General features: G+C 43.1%; 1 protein-coding gene across 1 annotated transcript in view; it reads left to right on the forward strand.

Moving 5' to 3' along the window:
- rras (RAS related) overlaps window positions 1-23,980 on the forward strand; it is a 108,832-nt gene that overhangs the window by 43,659 nt on the left and 41,193 nt on the right. The window contains exon 5 of the mRNA XM_037688799.1: window positions 16,324-16,442. Within this exon, the coding sequence (XP_037544727.1) occupies window positions 16,324-16,442 (119 nt within the window). The remainder of the gene's footprint in view (window positions 1-16,323; window positions 16,443-23,980) is intronic.

Below are 23,980 nucleotides of genomic sequence, written 5' to 3' on the forward strand. Positions count from 1 at the left end.
TTTAACATAACGGTACCCGCTGTTCATTTGAAAACTATGAGACAGATTCAACGACAGATGATCCACCTCATTCACTTGAGACCAGGCCATGAGTTTAGGGTCGCTGCGTTTGACCCTTAGTTGTTGATGTTGGCAGCGGGAGTGACTAGGAATTACACAGTAATATTCACACAGAAAAATTATGGAAGTGCGTAACACTGTCACCACACCCAATATTATTGTAATCCTCCAGGGGTTCTGGAACAGACCCATGGTGTAACACATCAAAACCTGTAAAAAATACCAAATGAGTAAACCTTAGAAGTTAATTAAAATACTACCAAACTACTGGAAGATTAAATTCGAAATGAGTAAATGATTAAACCACTAGTTATAAAACAACTCATAAAACACTCAAAAATAGCCAAAATTGACCCCTGAAAATTGAGAAATACCAAAAGATTGACCTCTCTTTAAAATACCTCGAAGAATTTTAGAATGATTATGTTGTTCAATTGAATGAAGTAAAATTTTGAATATTTATAGTTCTCAATTGAATACACCGACCCTTTTTAAAAGCTCTGGTTGTTTCCTCAGAATGACTGAAAGAAAAGATAAACACTCATATTAAACACTCCTAGCTAACAGGTCTTCTGTGCTTGAGCTTGCGGTGGGAGGCCTTGTTCGTCCACAAGGGTCCTTTTGGTGCTCAGCGGGATTCGGCCCGCGGAGATGTCTTCATGTAAAGTCCTCAGAAACTTTATCAGTCTGAGCAAGTTTAACTGACATGTGTGTAATGTGTCAAATCTATGTCTGTGTCGCGTCTTCGTTTCTTCACGGTCAAGGCTGGGAATCTTCTTTCCTTCCCCGTTCCACCTGTCTGACCGACTTAGGCAGAGCGGAGACTTCTTCTCCAAATTTTGCTGCTGTCTTTTTCAATAAGGGGCAAAGAATGAACTCCCACGAAGTTCAGATCACCTCCTCCAGATGCCGTGGGGATCTTTACTCCTGCAGTTCCAGCAGGTTTGCTTCAACTTCTTTCAGCGAGCGGTGGGGTTCTTCAGCAGGTGCACATTGGCTGAGATGAAACCACGTGGAGCCTTTTCCTTTCAGACGTACTGTGTGTGAGGTACGGTCTTTGATCTTGTACGGCCCCGTCCACCTTGGTTCCGTCCACTTACGTTTCACCACTCTCAGCAGGACCCAGTTTGAAGTGAGACTCGCCGGCTCCTCCTCCTGAGGAGTACTGGAATCTGGAATCTGTTGAGCAAAACTGGACAACAAAGCTCTGAGCGTGTTGTAATACATCTTGTGTGACACATTCATTACCTGTTCCGAGGGCCACTCGAGATTTTGCTGAGGCCCAGGGAAAAACCTTCCTGTTGTTAATTCATAAGGGGTGAAACCTGTACCCCTATTAATCCATGCTCTCATAGCCATGAGCTGTATGGGCAATGAATCAAGCCAATTGGAATGAGTCTGTGCACAGATCTTTGATATTTGTTGTTTGAGGTTTCTGTTTAATCTTTCAACCTTCCCCTGAGATTGAGGGTGGTAAACTGTCCCAAAAGCATGCTTCAATGCTAATGCTTTTTCAACCTTCTGAAGATCAGAGTTTTTAAAATGCATTCCATTATCTGACCTTATTTTAGTTGGAAACCCGTGTCTCGGTATATAATGGTTTATCAAGCACTTAACGACTGTTTGACTGTCCCCTTTTTTCGCAGGCCAACCTTCTGGCCACCCCGTGAAGGCATCCACGCAAACCAACAGATATTTGAATCCTCGTATCGCTTGAATCATATCTGTGTAATCAATAATTATCTCTTGACCCGGTGTCATGTTTATTGGAAATTTCCCTTGCTCACGCGTCTTAATGGTTGGTTTAGAGTTGTACAAATTACACACAGTGCAGCTTTTCACAAATGCTTTAATCATAGATTTCATGTGAGGGTGCCACCAATTAAGTACATTTTTCCCCATCTGGTGTGCCCCCACATGAGCCAAACCATGTGCTTCTTCAAAAACTCTCTTCTTTAAGGTCAATGGTAGGACCCATCCGCTGTTTCCTGGTCCTGTCTAGAGTCCATCATCCTTTTGTTCAGCACCATATTCCATCCACACTGATTTCTCCTGTGGAGCTGCTCCTTGTTGACAACAGGCTACCGTTTCAGCATCCCATCTCATTCCACATTCCTCTTCAGCTGTAACAAGCATCATCTGACTCCTAGTGATGTAGCCTGACGCCCTCTTGGCCTCCTGGTCGGCCTGAGAGTTACCTGTGGCCGTGTTTGATGTCTCTGTGTCATGTCCTTTACACTTTACGATGGCTACCTTTGCAGGTAACATCAAGGCTGATGCTAGTTCTTTCATGTCTCTTTCATGTTTAATTGGCTTTCCATTTGCTGTTAAAAAACCTCCTCTCATCCACTGAGCCAGCTCCACGTGCGCTGATCCAAAAGCATAAGCTGAGTCAGTGAAAATTGTGACTTTTCTTCCTTCAGCCCACTGTAGGGCTGCAATTAGGGCCCTTACCTCAGCACTCTGTGCTGACTGAGCTCCCTGCAGTCTCTCCTGAACTATTGTCTCATAACCCTGGTCTGTTTGATATACCACCGCGTAGCCAGCACTGAGCTGTCCATCCTCTTGACGGAAACAACTACCATCACTGAATAGAACATGTCTCTCCTCCAGAGGTGTGGCTTCTAGGTCTGGTCTAACCTTTTCATCTCTCTCCACCCTCTTTTGGCATGCATGTGGTTCCCCAGTGCCTACTCTGTCTGCCATGTTAATCCCTTCATGAGTAAACAACAAGTTTGGTGCTTCCAAGATTTTGTTTATACGCTGTTGTCTTAATGGTGACATAGTGAAGTTTTGTGAGTTAACATATGCAACTACACTGTGTGAGGTCAACACATGTAGAGAATGTCCCATCACCAGATGAGCTGTTTTCTGAATCAGTTTGGCCAGACCTGCTGCATGTTGTGTGCACGGCGGATGTCTTTTTTCTGTGTTGTCTAGCATAACGCTAACATACATTAATGTTATCCTACCCCCCTCATGTTTCTGAAACAAGACACCATTTATCACTCCTCCTGTTTCAGAAACATCCAAATAGAAGGGTTTTCCGTAGTCAGCGAGAGCTAGCTCAGCTGCTCTGCTGAGATGCTGTTTTATGTCAATAAATGTTCTTTCAGCCTCCTCAGTCCAGTCCAATGGAGCTGTGAGGTTTCTTATTCCTTTCTGTTTAACCAAGGCGCGCAAAGTTTGTGTTAGGCCTGTGTAGTTTGGGATGTAATTTCTGCTGTAACCTGTCAGGCCCAGAAATGACAGCATTTCTTTCACTGTCCGCGGTTTTGGATGTCTCTGTGTTCCAATCAGAGTATGAGGGTTCCAAGACCCCACTTTGTTTTAACCCCTCTATAGTTTCAGAAATTCCCTCTTTAGCGACGGGTTTGTGTGGATATTGTTTTAGCCAAATGGAATATGTGTTTTGGACCTGAAACGATACGGGAGTGCAGTTTGTCAGTCCCACGTCCGTGGGTCCTGCAGACCATAACGATTCAGGCATCAGCTGACATGCGAGCGGGTGGTCAGTCTGTTCACGTCCATGCTCCATGGGGAGGACATCGTGCTGTAATAAAGCTACATCATTTGCTTCAGAATCCACTGAATAATACTTACAGCTAGGCGAGAACCAGGCATGTGATACAGCTGTTTTTACCCAATCTCTGGCTTCTGAAGCCATTTTTACTATTGGAGCCAAATCTTTAGCCTGATATTTTGGATTTAAGCCCAGTGATTTGTGAGGCACTGCTTCTGTGCTCATCATATACCAAGCTTCTTGGTCTAGAGTTAAGTTTACAATAGCTGCCACCCCTTGTTTTCCCGCATAAATGTTACCCGTTTTAATTGACCAGATTTTCCCTTGTAGTTGCTCTGCAAAGTGATCCCGAAAAACCTCATCACCTTTTCTGTCATAATAGAGGGTTACATGTAAGGGGTCTGAGAGCGGCATGTATGGCTCAAGAGTCCGGAACCACGGCTCCCACGCCAGGTACGCAGAGAAAACACCCATTCCCCCAGGGATCTCAGGTTCAATCAGCCCCCAGTAGATGTCAGCATACTCGTCTTGGACGGGTTGGATCACACATTGAGAGTGGGAAATGGTGACCTGGCCACAGTTCAAGGTGGTTCCATCCGGGAGCCGGACAATCAGTCCATCAGGTGCACAAAGAATGGACGCTCCAAGCTTTATGAGAAGATCTCTCCCAAGGAGATTCGCTGGTGCATTTTTCGCAATCACAAAAGGATGGGCCAGTGTTTGTGTTTAGGGGAATGTTACAGGCAGTCTCTGTTTTACTCCAGAAAGTCCAACAACGTCCACTGACTGCTGTAACATCTGACAGCCAGGTGGTGTTGAAAATGTCGCTTCTTCTGCCTGCTGCTGGTATTGTGTTTGGCCTCTCATAGGTTGCTGGTACGGCTGTTATTCCCACATTGGCTGGTGGGGAGGTGGGCCTGGGTACATGCAATCTCTCGCCCAGTGCCCCTGCTGACCACAGAGGAAACAAGCATCCCCATGCCATCCCCAGCGCGAGACGCCACGTCCCCAACCCCTCCGCGCCGCACCGCCACCCCTTCTCCCTCGTCCAGCTCCCCTGGTTGGATGTCCCCCTCTGGCCCGCGGACCAGATATTTTCAGACCACTGTTGCACAGCAACTACCCCTAGTGTGGAGGTTTCGACACCTTCCTGAACCACCATTTGTCTTTTCTCTTTCACTTTTTCTCCTCATTTATTTTATGTCTGGCGTCATTCAATTTAAGCTTAACCAACTGATTTTTCATGTCCTGTAACTCATTTGCTTCCTTCTCTCTCTGTTTTTTAGCATATTTTTGTATGTATGTATGTATGTTTTATTTATTAATTTCATTTCATCCAAACAACAAATATAGTACAATTTAAAGAAAAGAAAAAAGATATACAATCACAGAAATAAAATGAAAGGCAGCAGAAGAAGAATGAATTCTTATAAAATCTGCCCCTTGTCCCCAAAATATATTCCAAACAAAATTACTATACAAAAGCAAGATGAATTAATAAAAAAATAAAAAGATAAAAAAAACTAAAAAAAACTTAGCTAAAATATAAGATCAACTGTAAACAATTTTTATGAACTCACATTATACTTAATATTTTTTTTAAAAACAATTTTTTATCATCTTCTTGAATATGTACATAGTTTTGGCATTTTTAATATCAACCTCCAGATCATTCCACAATCTAATACCCTGAGATATAGTGGATCGCATCTTCAGACTGGTGCGACACCACGGCTTCACAAACATCTCCATCCCCTTAAGATAATAATTACTTTGTCTTTTAACAAATTTCCCTTGAATGTTAGTAGGTAGTATGTTTTTGTTGGCCCCATACATAAACAGTAAGATATTGTAATCAACCAAGTCATAAAATTTTAATATCTTTAGCTGATGAAACAATATATTTGACGGATGGTTATAATCTTTTCTGGTAATAATTCTTATGGCTCTTTTCTGTAAAATAAAAATTGGATTTGTATTTGTTTTACATGCTTTACCCCAGACTTCAATACAGTAAATTAAATGTGGAACAATAATGGCATTATACAATAGAAACATTGCTTTATCATTGAATAATTCTCTAACTTTGTACATTACTGCAATCGATTTAGCTATTTGAGTTCTTAAGTTTTTTACGTGAGATCTCCATGTTAGTTTTTCATCAATGATGACACCCAGAAATTTCACCTCATTGACTCTATTAATTTCAATTCCATTGACTCTAAATGGCGTATCAAGCACTTTCTTGTTGTTACTAAAAATCATATAATTTGTTTTATCTACATTTAAAGATAATTTGTTTAGTTGAAACCAATTTTGTATTTTCACAAATTCTGTTTGTGCCATCTTCAGCATTTGCACAACATTTTCACCCACACAAAGAAAAGTAGTATCATCTGCAAACAAAATACATTTAAAAAATCCAGACACATTTACCAGGTCATTCACATATAAAATAAATAGCTTATGTCCAAGTATAGAGCCTTGAGGCACTCCACATGTAATATTACAGAATTCAGATTTTACATCATTTATTTGAACAAATTGTTTCCTTTTTTCTAGATAACTAGATACCCACTGCAATGCATGCCCTCTAATACCATATTTATTTAGTTTTTTGAGAAGAATATTGTGATCAATAGTATCAAATGCTTTCTTTAGATCAACATAAATACTAAATACTAATATTTAAGACGATGTACCACATGTCTCTCCCACCTCTCAGCATCAGCTGCAAGCAAGTCAGCGTTTTTTTTTTCTAGGTCATCTACAACGTCACTAGGCAAACCTTCAAGTACAGCCTTCCTAAAATACGTTTTTTGTTTTTCGGATTGTGTATGTCTACCAGTGATTTTCAACCAAGCATCCTGAATCTGAAGCTCCTCTCAGAGGTTGTTGGTTCTGTTCAGCCAGCTGCTGGCTGATGTCTCTCCTTTGTTCTGCGTCCATCCTTCGGCTCATCCCTCCTTCATCACCTGCCTCCTCTTCCACTTCTTTCCAGCTCTCATTCTATGTGTATGGTTCCTGATGTCACGTGCATTACTGGGTACACTCCAGCAGGGGGCGCCGCTGGACAGGTCTTGAAGTCACCTAGGAGGTTGTTTTCCTGTGTACTCCTCCTGATTCAACCCCTGCACACTCTGGCAAATGAGTGCCAGTTCTTCTTAAGCTTTTTTGACTCTTGGATGGTTCTTTTGGTCCTTTTTAATTTGTCTGCGGCCCCAGAAAGACTTGCATATCACATTACTCTGCTCCAAGAGCTCCATCTCTCATTCAGCATAAACCACTCTCATACGGCCCTCAAACTTTATTTTATAATCCTTTCACTCCACGAGCTGCTGACCGCGCGTTGATCGGAGCCCACACAAGCCTCGACCCAAAACAGTGTCATCTTTTTTGTTGCACCGATCAAACACTGATCAGATTTGCTCGTTTATTCACACACAGAGATGAGCCTCACTCATTTCACACACACACAGACAGATGGGTTTTTTTTTTTGCATTTTAATTGTTTAAATTTTTTTCTTCCGCCTCGTGTGCAGGATTTTTAATTATGAGGGTTTTTTTTATCGCATCGTGTGCGACATTCTTAATTTTTTTTTTTTTTTTTTTTTTTTTTTTATAGCGTGGTTTTCTCCTTTTATTAATTTATTCACGCATTTTCCACGGTCCCCGACTCGCGTTTTAATCCTAGTTTTATTTGCCAATTCCGTCCGTTTAAGGGGTCCCTCAATTCCCCAGCCCGATGTCAGCTGAGCTCACGTGACCCAGTCTACGTTTAACTACCGGCCCATAGACCGATAGGAGGCGCGCTACTGCAGAGATACTACTAGGATTTTTTTCTTCCCTTATTTCTGTTTTTGGCCTTCTTAGTCTCTTTTTTTTTTCTTATCTCTTATCTTCACTTTTCTCTTTGACCTTAGTCTTAGCGCTTCTCTCTTTTTCATTTTACTCTCTTATTCTATATTCTGCACACTTTAAGCTCAGTGCTCAATGTCTCTAGTTATTATATTAACATTAGCTGCTATTCCTCTTTTATTTCAGGAGACAGAACACACCATGCCCATCCAGAGGCTCAATTTGGTTTACGGCCAAATAGCGGAGTTTTTGGGCCTTTCGGCCAACTTAGGTAACCCGCTTACGTGTTATTTATGTAAGGCGCCTCTCCTCTGGATGCGAACAGTCGCTCCGCTCATCGGTCGAATCTTGCCGCTCCTCGTGTGCTCGTAGATCATCACGTCGGGGTCACCATTTGAAGGGTTGGGGTGTTCAAAATAACCCGAGCACAGAATTTCAGGAGCACTTCACCTTAGTAGGGGTGCACCGATAAATCGGCCGGCCGATCGATCGGCCCCGATTTCCTTAATTTGGGGAGATCGGCGATCGGCCGATCTTTAAATGAGAAGCCGATTTTATCCACCGATCTTATCTGCCTCCGGAAAGGTCTGAAAATCAGCTGCTGTCCCCTTTTGCTCCACTGTGAGAGCTCACACACAGGTCACTCGGAGCAGCCATGTCGTCGGTTTGGAAGTTCTACGCTGTAAAAGAAAATGAGCCAAAGATCGCAATTTGCAATTCGTGTAAAGCCGAAGTAAGTCGTGGTGGAGCCACCACCAAAACCTTTAATACAACAAACCTCGTTCGCCATTTAAGAAATCACCACGCCGCCAAGTATGCAATGTTTGAAGAGAGCAACCAAGCTAAGGCTAATGTTAAAGCTAGCGCTAACAAAGAGGCAGTCGGTGGGTCGCTGTTAGCTTTTATGAGCAACGAAAAGAGCAAAGCTACCACGAGGAAAGTGATGGAGTTCATGGCATTAGACAACCAGCCATTTTCAGTCGTTGAGGACAAAGGTTTTAGAAGCTTGATGCAGCACGTGTGCCCACGATATAATATGCCGAGTCGGAAATATTTTTCTGATGTTGCATTACCGGAGTTGTTCAGCCAAGTTTCGAGAGACACCCGCAGCCTGCTAAAAGCTAATACAAATACACTCAGCTTTACAACAGACATCTGGACTTCTGATGTAAGTTTAATGTCCATGTTAAGTTTTACTGCACAGTGGATTGACGAACAGTTCGAACGTCATCAATTACTCTTAAACTGTAAAGAAATGGCAGGGTCTCACACTGCGGCCAATTTATCAGCAGAGTTTAAGGCGATGCTGAATCACTGGGAAATCGATCATGGAAGAGTTCACGTTGTTTTACGGGATAATGCTCGTAATATGGCCAAAGCGCTGGATGATATCAACCTGAAAAGTTTACCCTGCCTGGCACACACACTGCAACTGGTTGTAAATGAGGGACAGCTGGCGCAGCGCAGCATCACAGACATGGTGGCAACAGGAAGGAGAATTGTTGGACATTTTAAGCATTCATCACTTGCCTATTCCCGACTTTATGACATACAGACACAGTTAGGTCAACCCAGGAAACGATTACAGCAAGACGTTTCAACGAGGTGGAACAGCACAGTCTACATGCTGCAGTCGCTGTTGGAGCAGAGACGTGCTATTGGCGTGTATGCTGCTGAGCACGAGTTACCAGCCACACTCACAGCACACCAGTGGGAGCTACTGGACAATGTGCTCACCATTCTTGCACCTTTTGAGGAACTCACAAAGGAGATTAGCTCATCAACAGCTACAGCAGCAGATGTCATCCCAGCCATCACTGCACTCAAGCGGATTTTGGAGAGGCAAGCGAGCACAGACCGTGGCGTGGGTACAGCCAAAGCTACGCTGCTGGAGGCTGTTGTGAGAAGATTCAGCAACATTGAGCATCAGCCCCTGTACAGCTTGGCCACTGTTCTGGATCCAAGGCAAGTAACTATTAACATTCTATTTTAGCCATAATGACTTTTAGCCTACTACTATATTTCAACAAACATTTAAATTAAATTAAAAATAAAAATTTATTGATTGAAATGCATTTCTTTATTTACATGCAAGTCATAAAAACTGTTAATGTATACAAAACACAATGATTGACCCATCTTTCTTTGTTTATGCAAAACAAGGTACAAGAATCGCTACTTCTCAGCAGAGGTGAAAGATGACGTGAAACTGCTCCTTTTGACCAAACTTGCAGAGGGGGAGACCAGATGCACACCTGCTGCAGGAACATCCTCTGAAGTGGGACCTCCTGCTATAGATGAACCTGCAGCCAAAAGGCGTAGTCTACTGTTTGCAGCTCACGACGAAATCTTAAAGGAGAACATTGAACAGGAGCAACAGCTGGCCAGCCCTTCAGCTATGCAGGTACAGAACTACCTATCTGAGGTTCCTGTTGAAAGGAGCCAGGACCCATTGGTCTACTGGAAGATCAATGAAAATCGTTTCCCTCATCTTGCTCTACTTGCCCGAACCTATCTCTCTGCCCCATGCACAAGCGTTGAAAGCGAGCGCCTGTTTAGCTTGGCTGGACATGTAGTAGATGAGAAAAGAAGTCGCCTGTCTGGTGACAAAGCAGAAATGCTTTTGTTCATCAAGAAAAACCTGCCACTAATGAAAGTGACTGGAATAAGTCTGTGAGAACTAACTTACCAGTGTTAGTTCTTATTACCCACTGACTTGAAAATGTTACACTTGTTGCATTATCTTTTTTTTTTTTTAAATGTAACAAGTGAAAGAGTTGAAGGAACTGAACTTTTTTTTTTAGTTAATTTTATAGTTTTAACAAAAATTGTGTAAACTTCATTTATATTTCAGAATACTACCTCATGACAAGTTAAAACAACAAGTTTGTATTGTTTCTAGGGTATTTTTCAAGGGTATGTTTTACAATAAAATAAGATTGGTAAATTGAAGGTGCATTGTGATCTTGTAACACCTGACACTGTTGCTTATAAAAAAAAATCGGTATCGGCCAAAATCGGAATCGGCAGTTCAGACTTTCAAAAAATCGGTGATCGGTGATCGGCCTGAAAATTGAAATCGGTGCACCCCTACACCTTAGTATTAAAGATTTAATTGAGACAAAGTTAAAGTATGCAGATATTACATGTAATCAGAATGTAGTCGGAGGAACAAAGTCAGAGCGAACCTTGCCTGGTCTATCAGCCTCGTGTTTGTTCAACCAAACCCTGTGTCTGAGCGAGATTTATAGGTTTCTCATGTCCCGCCCTTTCGGGTTCGGACAGACTTGTGATTGGATGTCAAAACCTCTTGATGGTCCGAGTGACACCATGTTCAGCCACTCAGGGGCAGATTTTATCTCCAGGGTTACTCCGAAAGCCCTAGACGGCCTTGTTCATCCTTCTACTGATAAGGGTTGATTTACGAGCTTTGTTTTGGAACGCAGGAGCACTTACTCTCAGCTTGTAGTTGGCTTTCGTCTGTATAGAGCTTTAAAACACGTTTTCTGTGTGTCTGAACTATTATTAATGTGAGAGCATAAATACTCAACCTGTGTTAAGTATAAAGCATATGAATGTTGTGTTTTAGCATTATTTATGTTTAATCAATGTGTGTGCAGTGTGTCACATTGCTGGGCCCTCAACTCTCAGCTGCTCTGCTCAGATGAACAAAGAAGGATCGTTTCCTGCTGCACAAATAAATATCTTACCTGTCTCTGTTTCCCTCAGAATTATATCAAATGTGAACTTGTATGATTATCCTTAGCACTTATGAGATTATATATAACATGAAGTAATTAGTGTATGATTGTACTTAGCACTTGTAAGATTATATATAACATGAAGTAATTAGTGTATGATTATAGACGCACACACCTTGTAGAAAATGCATCATTTCACATCATCAGAGAAACGTCGAGGCTTGTCAAAAGGTATAAAAAGATATAAAAGATATCAAATCCAACACAGGGCAGGTGTGAAAGCACCCTTAGTTTCCCCAATGTAAGACCGATCACAGCCCTCCTGACACTGAACAGCACACACAACATTACTCTTTTTGTGCCGGGGGACTGGATCTTTGGGATGAATCAGTCTTTGCCGTAATGTATTCTGGGGTTTAAAAGCCACTGGGACGTTGTGTTTAGAAAACAAACATCTCAGTTTCTCTGATACTCCCACAACATACGGATTGACCACTGGTCTGGGTCTGGGTTCCTCCTTTTCACCTGATGGCTGGCTGACTGGAGTCCTGTTTGGGTATCTTCCCTGTTTTCAGGAAGGCCCAGTTAGGATATCCACATTGCTCTAGAGCCTGTCTTGTGTGGGATTTCTTCTTCTGCCTGGCTCCTGAGCTAGTGGGGATGCTGTCTGCTCTGTGGTACAGAGTCCTGATGACACCTAACTTGTGCTCCAAAGGGTGATGGGAGTCAAACTGCAAATACTGGTCTGTGTGGGTGGGTTTGTGGTACACCTCAGTTTGCAAATGTCCTCTATCAGAGACTGAGACCTCACAGTCCGAGAAAGCCAACTTGCCATTTTTTACATCTTCTCATGTGAACTTGATGTATTTATCCACAGAGTTGATGTGGTCAGTAAAATGTTGGACTTCCTGAGATTTAATTCTAACCCAGGTGTCGTCAACATACCTAAACCAATGACTTGGTGGTGTCCCTGAAAAGGACGTCATGGCTCTCTTTTCTACCTCCTCCATGTACAGGTTGGCAACAATAGGAGAAACTGGAGACCCCATAGCACACCCATGTTTCTGCCTATAATATTGCTCCCCATATGTGAAGTAGGTTGACTGCAGGCACAGTTTCAAGAGTTGACACAGTTGTTCTGTGGAAAGCATGGTCCTGCTGTTCAGAGTGGTGCCTGATTTTAATCTTAAACTGACCACCTCTACTGCATCATCAACAGGAATGCACGTAAAGAGTGATGTGACATCAAAAGAGACCATTGTTTCATTAGTCTCCATGATGACATCCCTCACCTTATCCACAAAGTCTATGGTATTCTGTATGTGGTGTTCTGAGCTGCCAACTAAAGAAATGAAGATGTTCACATCTTGGATTGAGAGGAACGATGGTTTGAGAGAGGAGTAAAGGAGGCCATCTTTGTGAAAATAAGTCATCCATCATTAAACAGGGGTGGAGGCCTACGTGTTCAACTGTCCCCCTCTTACAATGCTGTTATTGCTAGTATCACTCAGCCCTCTGTGAATAGTAAACAGCCATCAGTGTGCTAATGATCCATTGTTAGGCCGATGGTCCTTCTTGATCATGTGAGCAGCTGGTTTTGGTTGTCAGCAGCAAAACTGGTTGATCCACTCTAGAGCTGGGTACCTTTCTAAAAAAATCTGTATCTGTACCTGTGTCGGTTTCTGAACGGTTCTTTTTTCGTTATCAATTTTGTAATTACTATTAATTCTAACAAGAATAAAATCACGTTACACATTACAGTACAAATTGAGTTTTATTTTTTGACTTTGGTATTTCTATTCCAAGCAGTTTTCTTACATAAAAATAAACAAATAATTTCCAGTTCAAAAGAACAGTTGTAAACAACAAGTGACACGTCAGTGTCTAATGCTCAATGCTATACACTGAGGACCTTTTCAATTAGCAGTTTTTCTTCAGAAAAATCAACATGTCTGCTTTCTCCAGACACAAACAAGCCCGCTCCTGGCTGATGGTGTCTCCAGCAGTAGAAAATGTTTGCTCTGATGGTGTGGATGGTTGTGGACATGGTTGTCCAGTTTGATAGCATTGGCATAGTGTCCCTCACATCCCACCACCAGGTCACTGGATTCACTGAGGCTAGGGTTGATGGCAGATATTTGCACCTCTGTGTCTCTGCCTGAATCTTCTCTGTGATTCTCTGGGGTTTAGTGCACTTATCATCTCTCTAATTGGCATTGGAACACAAAACATCAACAATACATGGTTGTGTTATTATTGCTCAATTAACATTACCTAGGCTGAAAAATAAAAACTTAGCTGGTCAACAATATCCTTTAATTTTTGCTTACCTCCACCATGGAGCCTCCATTGTAGAAAAAGCATCAAACTTTTAACAGCAAAGTTTGTGACTGTCCTGACTCCTGTGGACCCTCACCTCGCTTTTCTTTTGTCCGTTTGTCCTCCTCAGCGTCAGATGCTCCTGTGAGGAGAACATTAACAAACAGTGAACATTAGGTGAACTGTTTAAGCAGCTGACCCGATGGATGAGCACATTTTTACAAGCTAAGCTTCATCTGTTTCTGTCAATCTTTAGTTAGCTTCTGAGTTTAGCTAGCTACATAGATAAAATAAAGCTTCACACTAATATCTTAAAGTTAGCATTACATGGATTCTAGTTTAATTCACTGTGATACACGTATTAAGCTGCAGTAACGTTAACAAACGTAAACTTATCAGCTGAAATCCCACGCACAGCTCCGTCCTCAGAGTTCTTTGATAAAGACGAGTCCAGTCATGGAGCTAATGAATCTGGCCGTTCAACACTCACAGGCTGACTTTAATGCTGAGAGAGGAGATGGGGGGAGGCTGCTGTCCTTCTCTTTACTTGCAGAAAAACACGGAGCAACTTTCTGCTCGTAAATTGAAGCCGTTCGACAACACACACGCTGCACAAGTGAACCCCGTCTGTGGGCGTAACCAGCACTATAGACATACAAGCCATACGGCTGCTCTATACAGCTCTGGGTGTAAACACGTAGTCTGTTTGTCATATGTCTGCGTTTTACCTGCCGACGTGCTGAAACCATGTGACACGTTACAGCCAATACCGAAACTTGACACCGAAAAAAGAGTGATGTTTCAATCCATACACCGACCGACGCAGTTCAGTCGGTGCTATAAAAGACCTCGATTCGGTATACAGCCCTAATCCACTCTGAGAAGGTGCTATTTATAAGACTGAGCTGAATACAGCTCCTCGGACTGAGGAAGTCTTTCGGATGAGAGACGAAACATTTCTACATTTTTTTTTTTTTTTTTTGAATGTCCAGAGGACCTTTTTTAGATTTTTTTTAACCTGGATTATTGCGCATGCATCAGGATAGTGTTCAATATTTTCAATGTCATTATGAATGAAAACTGTTATATCTCAGCCAAAAATTGGTTTATAAATATGGGAAAAAAATCCATAAATAAGTTGTTTCAGTGTATAAGGGCATGCAAATTATGCAAAAAACTGCGACTTGTAGGTAAAAAAATACAGTAATACTTTGTTGATCCACCTCCAGCAGCAATCACAGCCTCCAGTCTTTTTGAATATAATGCTTCAAGCTGAGCACACCTATCTTTAGGTAGTTTGTCCCATTCTTCTTTGCACTAATTCTCAAGCTCCATCAGGTTGGATGGAGACGTCTGTGCAGCCATTTTCAGATATCTTCAGAGATGTTTGATCAGATTCAAGTCTGGACTCTGGCTTGGCCCCTCCAGGATAATCAGAGTGGTCCTGAAGCCCCTCCAGGGCCTTCACAGAGTGGTCCTAAAACCACTCCAGGACCTTCACAGAGTGGTCCTGAAGCCACTCCAGGACCTTCACAGAGTGGTCCTGAAGCCACTCCTTTGAGATCTTGGCCATGTGTTTTGGGTCGTCCTGCTGAACCGTCGCCCCAGTCTGAGATCCAGAGCTTTCTGGATCTTCTCTATACATTGCTGCATTCATCTTTCCCTCCATCCTGACTCGTCTGCCAGTTCCTGCTGCTGAAAAACATCCCATTGCATGATGCTGCCATCACTATGCTTCACTGTAGGGATGGTGTTAGTCTGGTGATGAGCGGTGCCTGGTTTCCTCCAAACATGACACTTGGCATTCACACCAAACAGTTCAATCTTTGTCTCATCAGACCAGAGAGTTTTTTTTTCTCATGGTCTGAGTCCTTCTGGAGCCTTTTGTCCAACTCCAGACGGGCTTCCATGCTCCTTTTATTAAGGAGTGGCTTTCTTCTGGCCAGTCTACCAGACATTCTGATTGGTGTTTTGCTGCAGAGATGGTTGTCCTTCTGGAAGGTTCTCTCTCCACAGAGAAACACTGGAGCTCTGACAGAGTGACCATCAGGTTCTTGGTCGCCTCCCTGACTAAGGCCCTTTTTTCCCAATCGCTCATTTTAGACAGTCAGCCAGCTCTAGGAAGAGTCCTGGTGGTTCCAAACTTCTTCTATCAATGAATGATGGAGGCCACTGAGCTCATTGGGACCTTCAAAGCAACAGAAATGTTTCTGTATCGTTCCCCAGATTTGTTCAACACAATCCTGTCTGGAGGTTTACAGACTTTGACTTCATGCTTGGTGTTTGTGCTCTGACATCACTGTCCACTGTTGGACCTTCTATAGACAGGTGTGTGTCTTTCCAAATCAAATCCAGTCAACTGAATTTACCACAGGTGGTCTCCATTTAAGTTGTAGAAACATCTCAAGATGGTCAATAGAAACATGCATCTGAGCTCAAAATGAGCTTTGTGGCAAAGGCTGTGAATACTTGCGTACATGTGGTTATTGGTTTTCTATTTTTAATAAATTTTCAAAATTGTAAAATATTTTTCCCATCATCATCATGGGTTATTGTGTGTAGACTTTTGAGGAAAGAGATACATTTAATACAATTTGGAATAAGGCTGTAACACAAGATGTGGAAAAAGTGAATTGCTGTGAATACTTTGTGGATGCTCTGTGTTTGTGTTCGCACCAAGATGCTATTTTAATCTTAAAGGTTTCCACACCTTTCAGAGGCACTGCAGGGAAACTGTTCAGGATGTCTCTGTCTCATCTGTCCTGAATGATTTGATTTTATGCTGAGACTCGCACACATTCTTAGGCTCGGTATGAGACATAGAACTGAATCTGACCTGAGTCTGGGGTGTGGTGTCTGCAGATCTCCAGGGAGGATGCCCAGGCCTTTGCCAGCGACAACAGGATCCACTACATGGAAGCTTCAGCAAAGAATCGATACAATGTGGACGAAACTTTCCTGAAGCTGGTGCAGATTATCAGGTATATTCTCTTTACGTTTTTCTTCAGGCCCGCTGGAATCTGTAAGACAGCTGCTAAACTGTATATTTTTGTTTTAATGCCATATGGTAGGAAATCTGTCCTTTTCTTTGGTAACATATTGTCCCCCGTCACAGAGCTAAGAGGGGAAATTGGATATACCCTCTGTCCATCCGTGCACACTGAGCATGATGACCGATTTCCATTTTGGTGTGTGGCTGCATCTAGGTAAAAGAAAGGTCACAAAAACTGGGTTAGCCACGTCAAAATCCAAGATAGCCACCACCATCATTTGAGGAAACTACACTTTCTCGTTTTTATGTTGCTCAAAAGTATAGTTTGCCCACATGATTCAGGTGGCTGAAGATTAAACTATGGCAGCTGTGCTGGCCACCATTGTCCCACAACTCATCCCCCCAGCTGGGTGGGGGTGGGGGCTGGGAGGGACTGCACTTGGTGGTGGATCTCCTTTTCTTGACAGGGTCTGTCATTTTACGTCGCCTCAAACAAGAAAAAAAGACCTCCCTCTATTCCTTTCCACAGCACAACTCCTCACTTGAATATCTTGCACTAAAACATGAAGGTTTTCTTACATTCTCTGTTCAGTTCCAGTCCAGAAAAACTCATCTTGAAAACTACAAACATTCACTCTTCAAATTGTCCCAGCGAGGGGGGACATAGCATTTCTCAGTTTAAACAAGGTCTGATGGACAATTATCAAGCAAACCTCCATTTGTGTTTCATATTATATTTATTTGATTTTAATAACTCATTTGTTACAATAAATCATGCAACTGATTAAATATGTATTTTGTCAGTACAATAAGCCACCTATTATTATCCACCTGAAAAGGCTTTTGCTCTTCTATCATTTCATTTAATTTATTTTATTTAAATTAGGACAATGCATATTAATCCACATGTCAGCAGTAAGCATCAATGTAAATATGCTGGAGTTAGCACAACGGCTAATTTTCATCCGTTGTCCTAAGGCAAGTAAGAACAAGAAACATCCCACCAAACTAAGAGCAGAGAATAATACCAATATCAACTTTAATGCAGCCCAAACCACAACGTGTACCCCCACAAATGTTATATCAAAACAACCGGCTCAGCACCTTGATGTGTGCTATTAGTTTTATTGGCGTTTCAAGTTACCATGAAAACGTAATTTACAAACCATTTTTCTAATTGAAAAACACTGAAGCTTCTAACTCCTACAGTGAGGTCACATGACCAAGAGTGGAGAGGTCTCTGAACAAAACATTGGTTATGTACTGTAACCCTAGATTTTATGAGTATAGGCGTAGCCCTTTAAGACTGTCGCTAGTGAGTTTATCCCTAGGCGCGCAGCACTGAAAACTTTAGTCCACGCCCACCTGCTGTGTGGGCCCCACCCGGTCTGTATAAATTATGTTAAGAGCGGGTAATCGGCTCCCAAATAGCTTTTTTCTTCAGCCATTAGGAACCAGTGAGGCCCAGAGCTTAAAGGGCTACGCCTATACTCATAGAATCTAGGGTTACAGTACGTAACCAACGTTCTATTTCGTATAGGCTTCGCCCTTTAAGACTATCGCTAGTGGGTTAAAGGTGAAGCAGGATTTAGTCTATGCCTCACTGGATCCACTCAGACACAACATGAAGCACCTGCTTGCACACACACACACAAAAAAAATCATCACTCAGCCTTCTGTGTGCGTAATTACGCGCTGCGTAATTGCGTGCTCCATGCGCAGGAGCGCACCGGAGAAGATCTCTGGTGAGGAAAAAAAAGGCTGAGATAGCAGACCTGCTGCTGTGAATAGGAACAACAGAGGATACGAATTGTAACAGTGTACCGATAAACAGAGCAGACCAACAGCTCCTCAGGTTGAACCGGTTAATAACAATAAAATCAGCAGTCATGAACTTGTGACTGATAATAAATATCTCACACTGCGACTGCATGCAGGCAGGTGTGAGCTCAAAAGTGAGGCTCCATGAAACAAATAATCATTCTTTTTTTTTCTTTCCCTTCTTTATTTATGGATTTTGACAAAATAAATAATCATTCAATTCAATTCAATTCAAAAATACTTTATTAATCCCAAAGGAAAATTATTTGTTGTAGTAACTTGTTATCCTCATTTCATTAAGAGATGTTATATATACTGATTGCTGTAGACAGGAAGGATTTCTTGTTCTGTCAGCACCCTGAGAGCAGAATGGGTCCTGGAGAAAGTAGAAACATCACATAGATAAAAACGAATAATTGAACATGGCAATGACCAGGCAGCCGCCATACAAATATCCTCCACTGTCATCCCTCCATGCAGAGCTATGAAGGATGAAAACCCTCTGGTGGAATGTGCTGCGATTCTCTGGAGGATCCAGTCCAGATGAACTGTAGGCTTCAGAAAAAGCCCCACACAACTAGTGTGAGAGGCGCTGAGTGGATGGAGGACGTCCTGAAGAGCTGTCCCAGTAATGCACGAACATACGCTGAAAACGGTGCAGTGCGGCCATGTGCGACACGTAACATGAAAAATGTGCGTATGGAACAGAAGGAGGTGAGATGTTGCTTCCTCCTCAGAATTATGAGGAAGATGATAAAACCCATCCAAGGTTATCACTCTCGATCTGAATGAGCTTGTGATGCTTTTCAGAGCAGGGTTAAAACGCAGTACAGCTGAACTGCCGTCAGCTTGAATTCTGAGACATGAGGAAGTCACAGAGAGAGCAAACAAACACTTACTCTCTTTGCCGACGTCAGAACTAACAGCAGGGCTGTTTTAATGACAGAATTTAAGTGAAACCTGATCTAAAAGCTCAGAATGAGCTTTAATCAGAGCGAGCAGGACCATCATTAGGTCTCACTGTGAAGCTAGTGGACGTGACACTGGTCTGTTTCTCCATACACCTTTCAGGAAACGCTTCATCAATGGGTGATTAAGAACTGTTTTGTCACTGAAGCCCTTATGACAGGAAGAAATAGCTGCAGCATAAGTTTTAATTGTGCTGAATGCTAGATCTCTGTCTATCAGCTGCTACAGAAAGGACAGCATGCCACCTAGTGGACATGAGATGGCCTCCAAGCCTTTCTCTGCGCACCACCGCTGAAAAACTGTCCACTTGATGTGTACAGTGTTGTGGTGGAAGCAGCTCGTGTGCCCTAAACGTACGCACCACATCCTGTGGGAGGCCCATCTTTTCTGAACGGATCTGTTTTGCGGACAAAGCCAAAGATGCTGACCTATTGCTGGGTAACTCCTGATCGCTCTTCCTGCCTGGAGGAGAGCGATTTCTCAGGGATGGTCCTGAAGTTGGCCCCGAACAGTGCCTCTGGGGTGATGGGGGCCCTCCAGCAGGTCTTTCTGCAGCCTCTGGGACAAGGTAAATGGACTGTATTTATATAGCACCTTTCTATCTTATGGAGATACTCAAAGCTCTTTACATTACAATCTGTGTCCTCATTTACCCATTCATACAGCACTCTACTAGATCTCTACAAAGCTAATTGAACAAATCATTCTAAAGAGACTAATCAGTGCTTTATCACATTCAAACACCGATGGGACACACATCAGAGGCTATGAGGGGTTCAGTGTCTTGTCCAGGGACACTTCGGCATGTGACTGCTGGTGGATTTGAACCCCCAACTCTCGCATTGGAGGACGACTGCTCTAACCACTCAGCCACAGCTGCTCCAAGGATGGCGAAAGGCGGAGCCAAGTGGTCCTCCGGATCATGGTCATCCAGGCGGTGATGCGGGACAGGCAGACCGCAGAGGTGGCACATGTTTAAGATGACATCAACAGCTTTACAGAGAGAGAGCTCTTTGTCTCCTCCAGCACTACTGTTATGATCAACTCGTCCTGTTTATTCTGGTAATTCTGGTATTGTCATTTCCACTTAATCACCTCATCAGTACATAACTGTGACTCTATATAGAACCGGTATGCACACCTTCACTTTACTAAGTTTCTCAGGTTCATACTTTATATTGCACTATTGTTTACTCTGGCCTTGCACATCCATTATCTACCTCTCATCACGTTATTGTCTTCAGTCAGCGTCCCTTTGTCTCCTGTTAGTCACTATTGAGCACGTTGCATCAGAGGTCCTGCTGCTGTTCACTTTTACTTTTATATTTTTTTATATAACTAGTTGTGTTAGTTTATTTTTGCTAATGTTGTTGTTTGCTGCAACTTGAGTAGGAGTGTAACGCAATTTCAATTTCTATGTATGTCCTGTACATATGCAGAATTGACAATAAAATCAATCAATCAATCAATCAATCAATCAGGTCTGCTTCCTCCAGCCTCTTGGAGATGCTGTAGGGCGACGTTGTTGTTTGCTGCGGCTGTCTGGAATGTGCACTGGTGAGCTCGGTTGGTGACCTTGTCACCATCTGGTCATGCTTCCCTGGAGGGACAGGTTGCTGGTCCATCCTGGAAGCTTTTGCCCCATGTGCCACCGCCAGGCTTGTCTCCAGCGGGGGGGACCGAGGGAAAAAACACAGATCGGTAAAACCCTCCACTCTGGAGATGGAAGCGAAGGTGGAGACGGATGTCTTCAGCTTGCCGGGCCCAGCTGCAGCCTCGTTCCAGTGTGACGTCACAGCTGGACTGCGAGGCCATATGGGTTCAGGGCAATGAGCCAGGGCGGAGCCAACCTTGCCGCCAGATTATCCGATCAGGGCGGAGGGAGGCGAGGGACAGAAAGTCCCTTGTTAACATCCTTCTGGATTATGCCAAGCAGCTCCGAGAGGAGGGCGCTGACGGCTGGGAGGGAAGGGGCAGCTCTGCATCGCCTTTCTCGGAGGAATCATTTGATTCACTGTGTGACTCTGCATAAGAAGGCAGTAGCGTCGTCCCGCGCATAGCGTCCCACCACAGAAAAAAACACTCAGCGGAGCTGCTGCCAACATCACCTTTTTGAGGAAATCATTCGATTACCGTGAGGGAAAAAAACACGTTAGAAAAGACGGTGGCAGCGGGTAGCGGCCCTCCACGGAAAAACATTCAGCGAGGCTGCTGCTAACATCGCCTTATTCGAGGAAATCATTTGATTACCGCGGGGAGAAAAACGTTAGAAACAGCGATGGCGTCGTCCAGCGGGTAGCGGCCCGCCACGGAAAAGCACCTCTTGGCGCTTACCTTGAACAAGGCTGCTCGTCTCTTCTCCTCGGGGAGGAAGAGCTCACCGAGACGGCAGGAGGTTGGCGTGGCGGAGGCCCAGGCATCCTTAGCAAAGGTTGTGCCGGTCAGAGTTGAACAACGTTTCCTTCTTCGTTCTTCTGACAGTGCTAGCTAGCTGGCTGAAGAAAAAAGCTTTAAAGCCTATGAGGATGTTGTATTCACAAGCACTGAAAGTTTTAGACCAAAAACCATTGAAGTGGCATCACTGTAAAATACTAGAGAAATATAATTTCTTAAGCTTTGACAATTTAAAAAATGTTCTTGTTTAAAGTTGAATTTTAGATGCATTAATGGTCTTGTCCCAGAGCTGCTGAGCATAATGATTTTAAAAGTCAGCAGCACAGGAGTTGCAACAAAAGGTGCAGTTGATGGAGACTGCAAACCTGCAAAATACAAAACGTCATTTGGTCAATGTTCCTTCTCATTTAAAGGCCCTCATATCTGGAACAGTTGACCATCAGCAATAAAAAACATTAACAGATCTTAGAGTTTTTAATTTCCAGGTAAAAAAATGGTTAGAACAAAACCAAATCTGTGAACTAAAAAAAGTTAAATCTGGTCCTCTGGACATTAAAAAAACAAAACAAAGCAAAACAAACATAAAAATGTAGAAATGTTTTGTCTTTCATCCGAAAGACTTCCTCAGTCTGAGGTGCTGTATTCAGCTCAGTCTTATAAATAGCACCTTCTCAGAGTGGATCAACCAGTTTTACTGTTGACAACCAAAACCAGCTGCTCACATGATCAAGAAGGACCATCAGCCTAACAATGGATCATTAGAACACTGATGGCTGTTTACTATTCACAGGGTGAATGATACACTGAGTGATACTAGCAATAACAGCATTGTAAGAGGGGGACAGTTGAACACGGAGGCCTCCACCCCTGTTTAATGATGGACGATTTCTTTTCACAAAGATGGCCTCCTTTACTCCTCTCTCAAACCATCATTCCTCTCTATCCAGGATGTGAACCTTATCCCTGAAAGAGTGACCACTGGCCTGGAGATGAGTGTAGACCGCAGAGTCCTGACCTGATGTTGTTGCTCTTCTGTGCTGGGCCATCCTTTTGGCCAGTGGCTGTTTAGTTTCCCCAATGTAAGACTGATCACTGCCCTCCTGACACTGAACAGCATAGACGATATTACTCTGTTTGTGCCAGGGGACTGGATCTTTGGCATGAACCAGGCTTTGCTGTAATGTATTTTGGGGTTTAAAAGCCACTGGGACGTTGTGTTTAGAAAATAAATGTCTCAGTTTCTCTGATACTCCCTCAACATACGGAATGACCACTTGACTGGGTCTGCGTTCCTCCTTTTCACCTGATGGCTGACTGGAGTCCTGTTTGGGTTTCTTCTCTGCTTTCAGGAAGGCTCAGTTAGGATATCCACATTGCTCTAGAGCCTGTCTTGTGTGGGATTTCTCCTTCTGCCTGGCTCCTGAGTTAGTGGGGACACCGTCTGCTCTGTGGTACTGAGTCCTGATGACTCCTAACTTGTGCTCCAAAGGGTGATGGGAGTCAAACTGCAAATACTGGTCTGTGTGGGTGGGTTTGTTGTACACCTCAGTTTGCAAATGTCCTCTATCAGAAACTGAGACCTCACAGTCCAAGAAAGCCAACCTGCCATTTTTTACATCTTCTTATGTGAACTTGATGCATTTATCCACAGAGTTGATGTGGTCAGTAAAATGTTGGACTTCCTGGGATTTAATTTTAACCCAGGTGTCATCAACATACCTGAACCAATGACTTGGTAGTGTCCCTGAAAAAGATGTCAAGGCTCTCTTTTCTACCTCCTCCATGTACAGGTTGGCAACAATAGGAGAAACTGGAGACCCCATAGCACACCTATGTGTCTGCCTATAATATTGGCCCCCATATGTGAAGTAGGTTGACTGCAGGCACAATTTCAAGAGTTGACACAGTTGTTCTATGGAAAGCGTGGTCCTGCTGCTCAGAGTGGTGTCTGATTTTAATCTTAAACTGACCACCTCTACTGCATCATCAACAGGAATGCACGTAAAGAGTGGTGTGACATCAAAAGAGACCATTGTTTCATCAGTCTCTATGATGACATCCCTCACCTTATCCACAAAGTCTATGGTGTTCTATATGTGATGTTCTTAGCTGCCAACTATAAAGGGATGAGTACAGACGCCTGATATTTGGAAACATTGTAAGTGACAGAGTTAATCATGCTAACAATTGGTCTTAAAGGTACACCTTGTTTGTGGACTTTAGGTAAACCATACAGACTAGGTGTCGCCTCCCCTAGGTACAGTCTGTGGTACAGAAAACGTTGGTTATGTATTGCAACCCCAGATTCTATGAGTATAGGCGTAGCCCTTAAAGAGCTGTCAC

Source organism: Nematolebias whitei, chromosome 15 (assembly GCF_014905685.2).
Source record: "Nematolebias whitei isolate Nwh7 chromosome 15, NemWhi1, whole genome shotgun sequence".
NCBI lineage: Eukaryota > Metazoa > Chordata > Actinopteri > Cyprinodontiformes > Rivulidae > Nematolebias > Nematolebias whitei.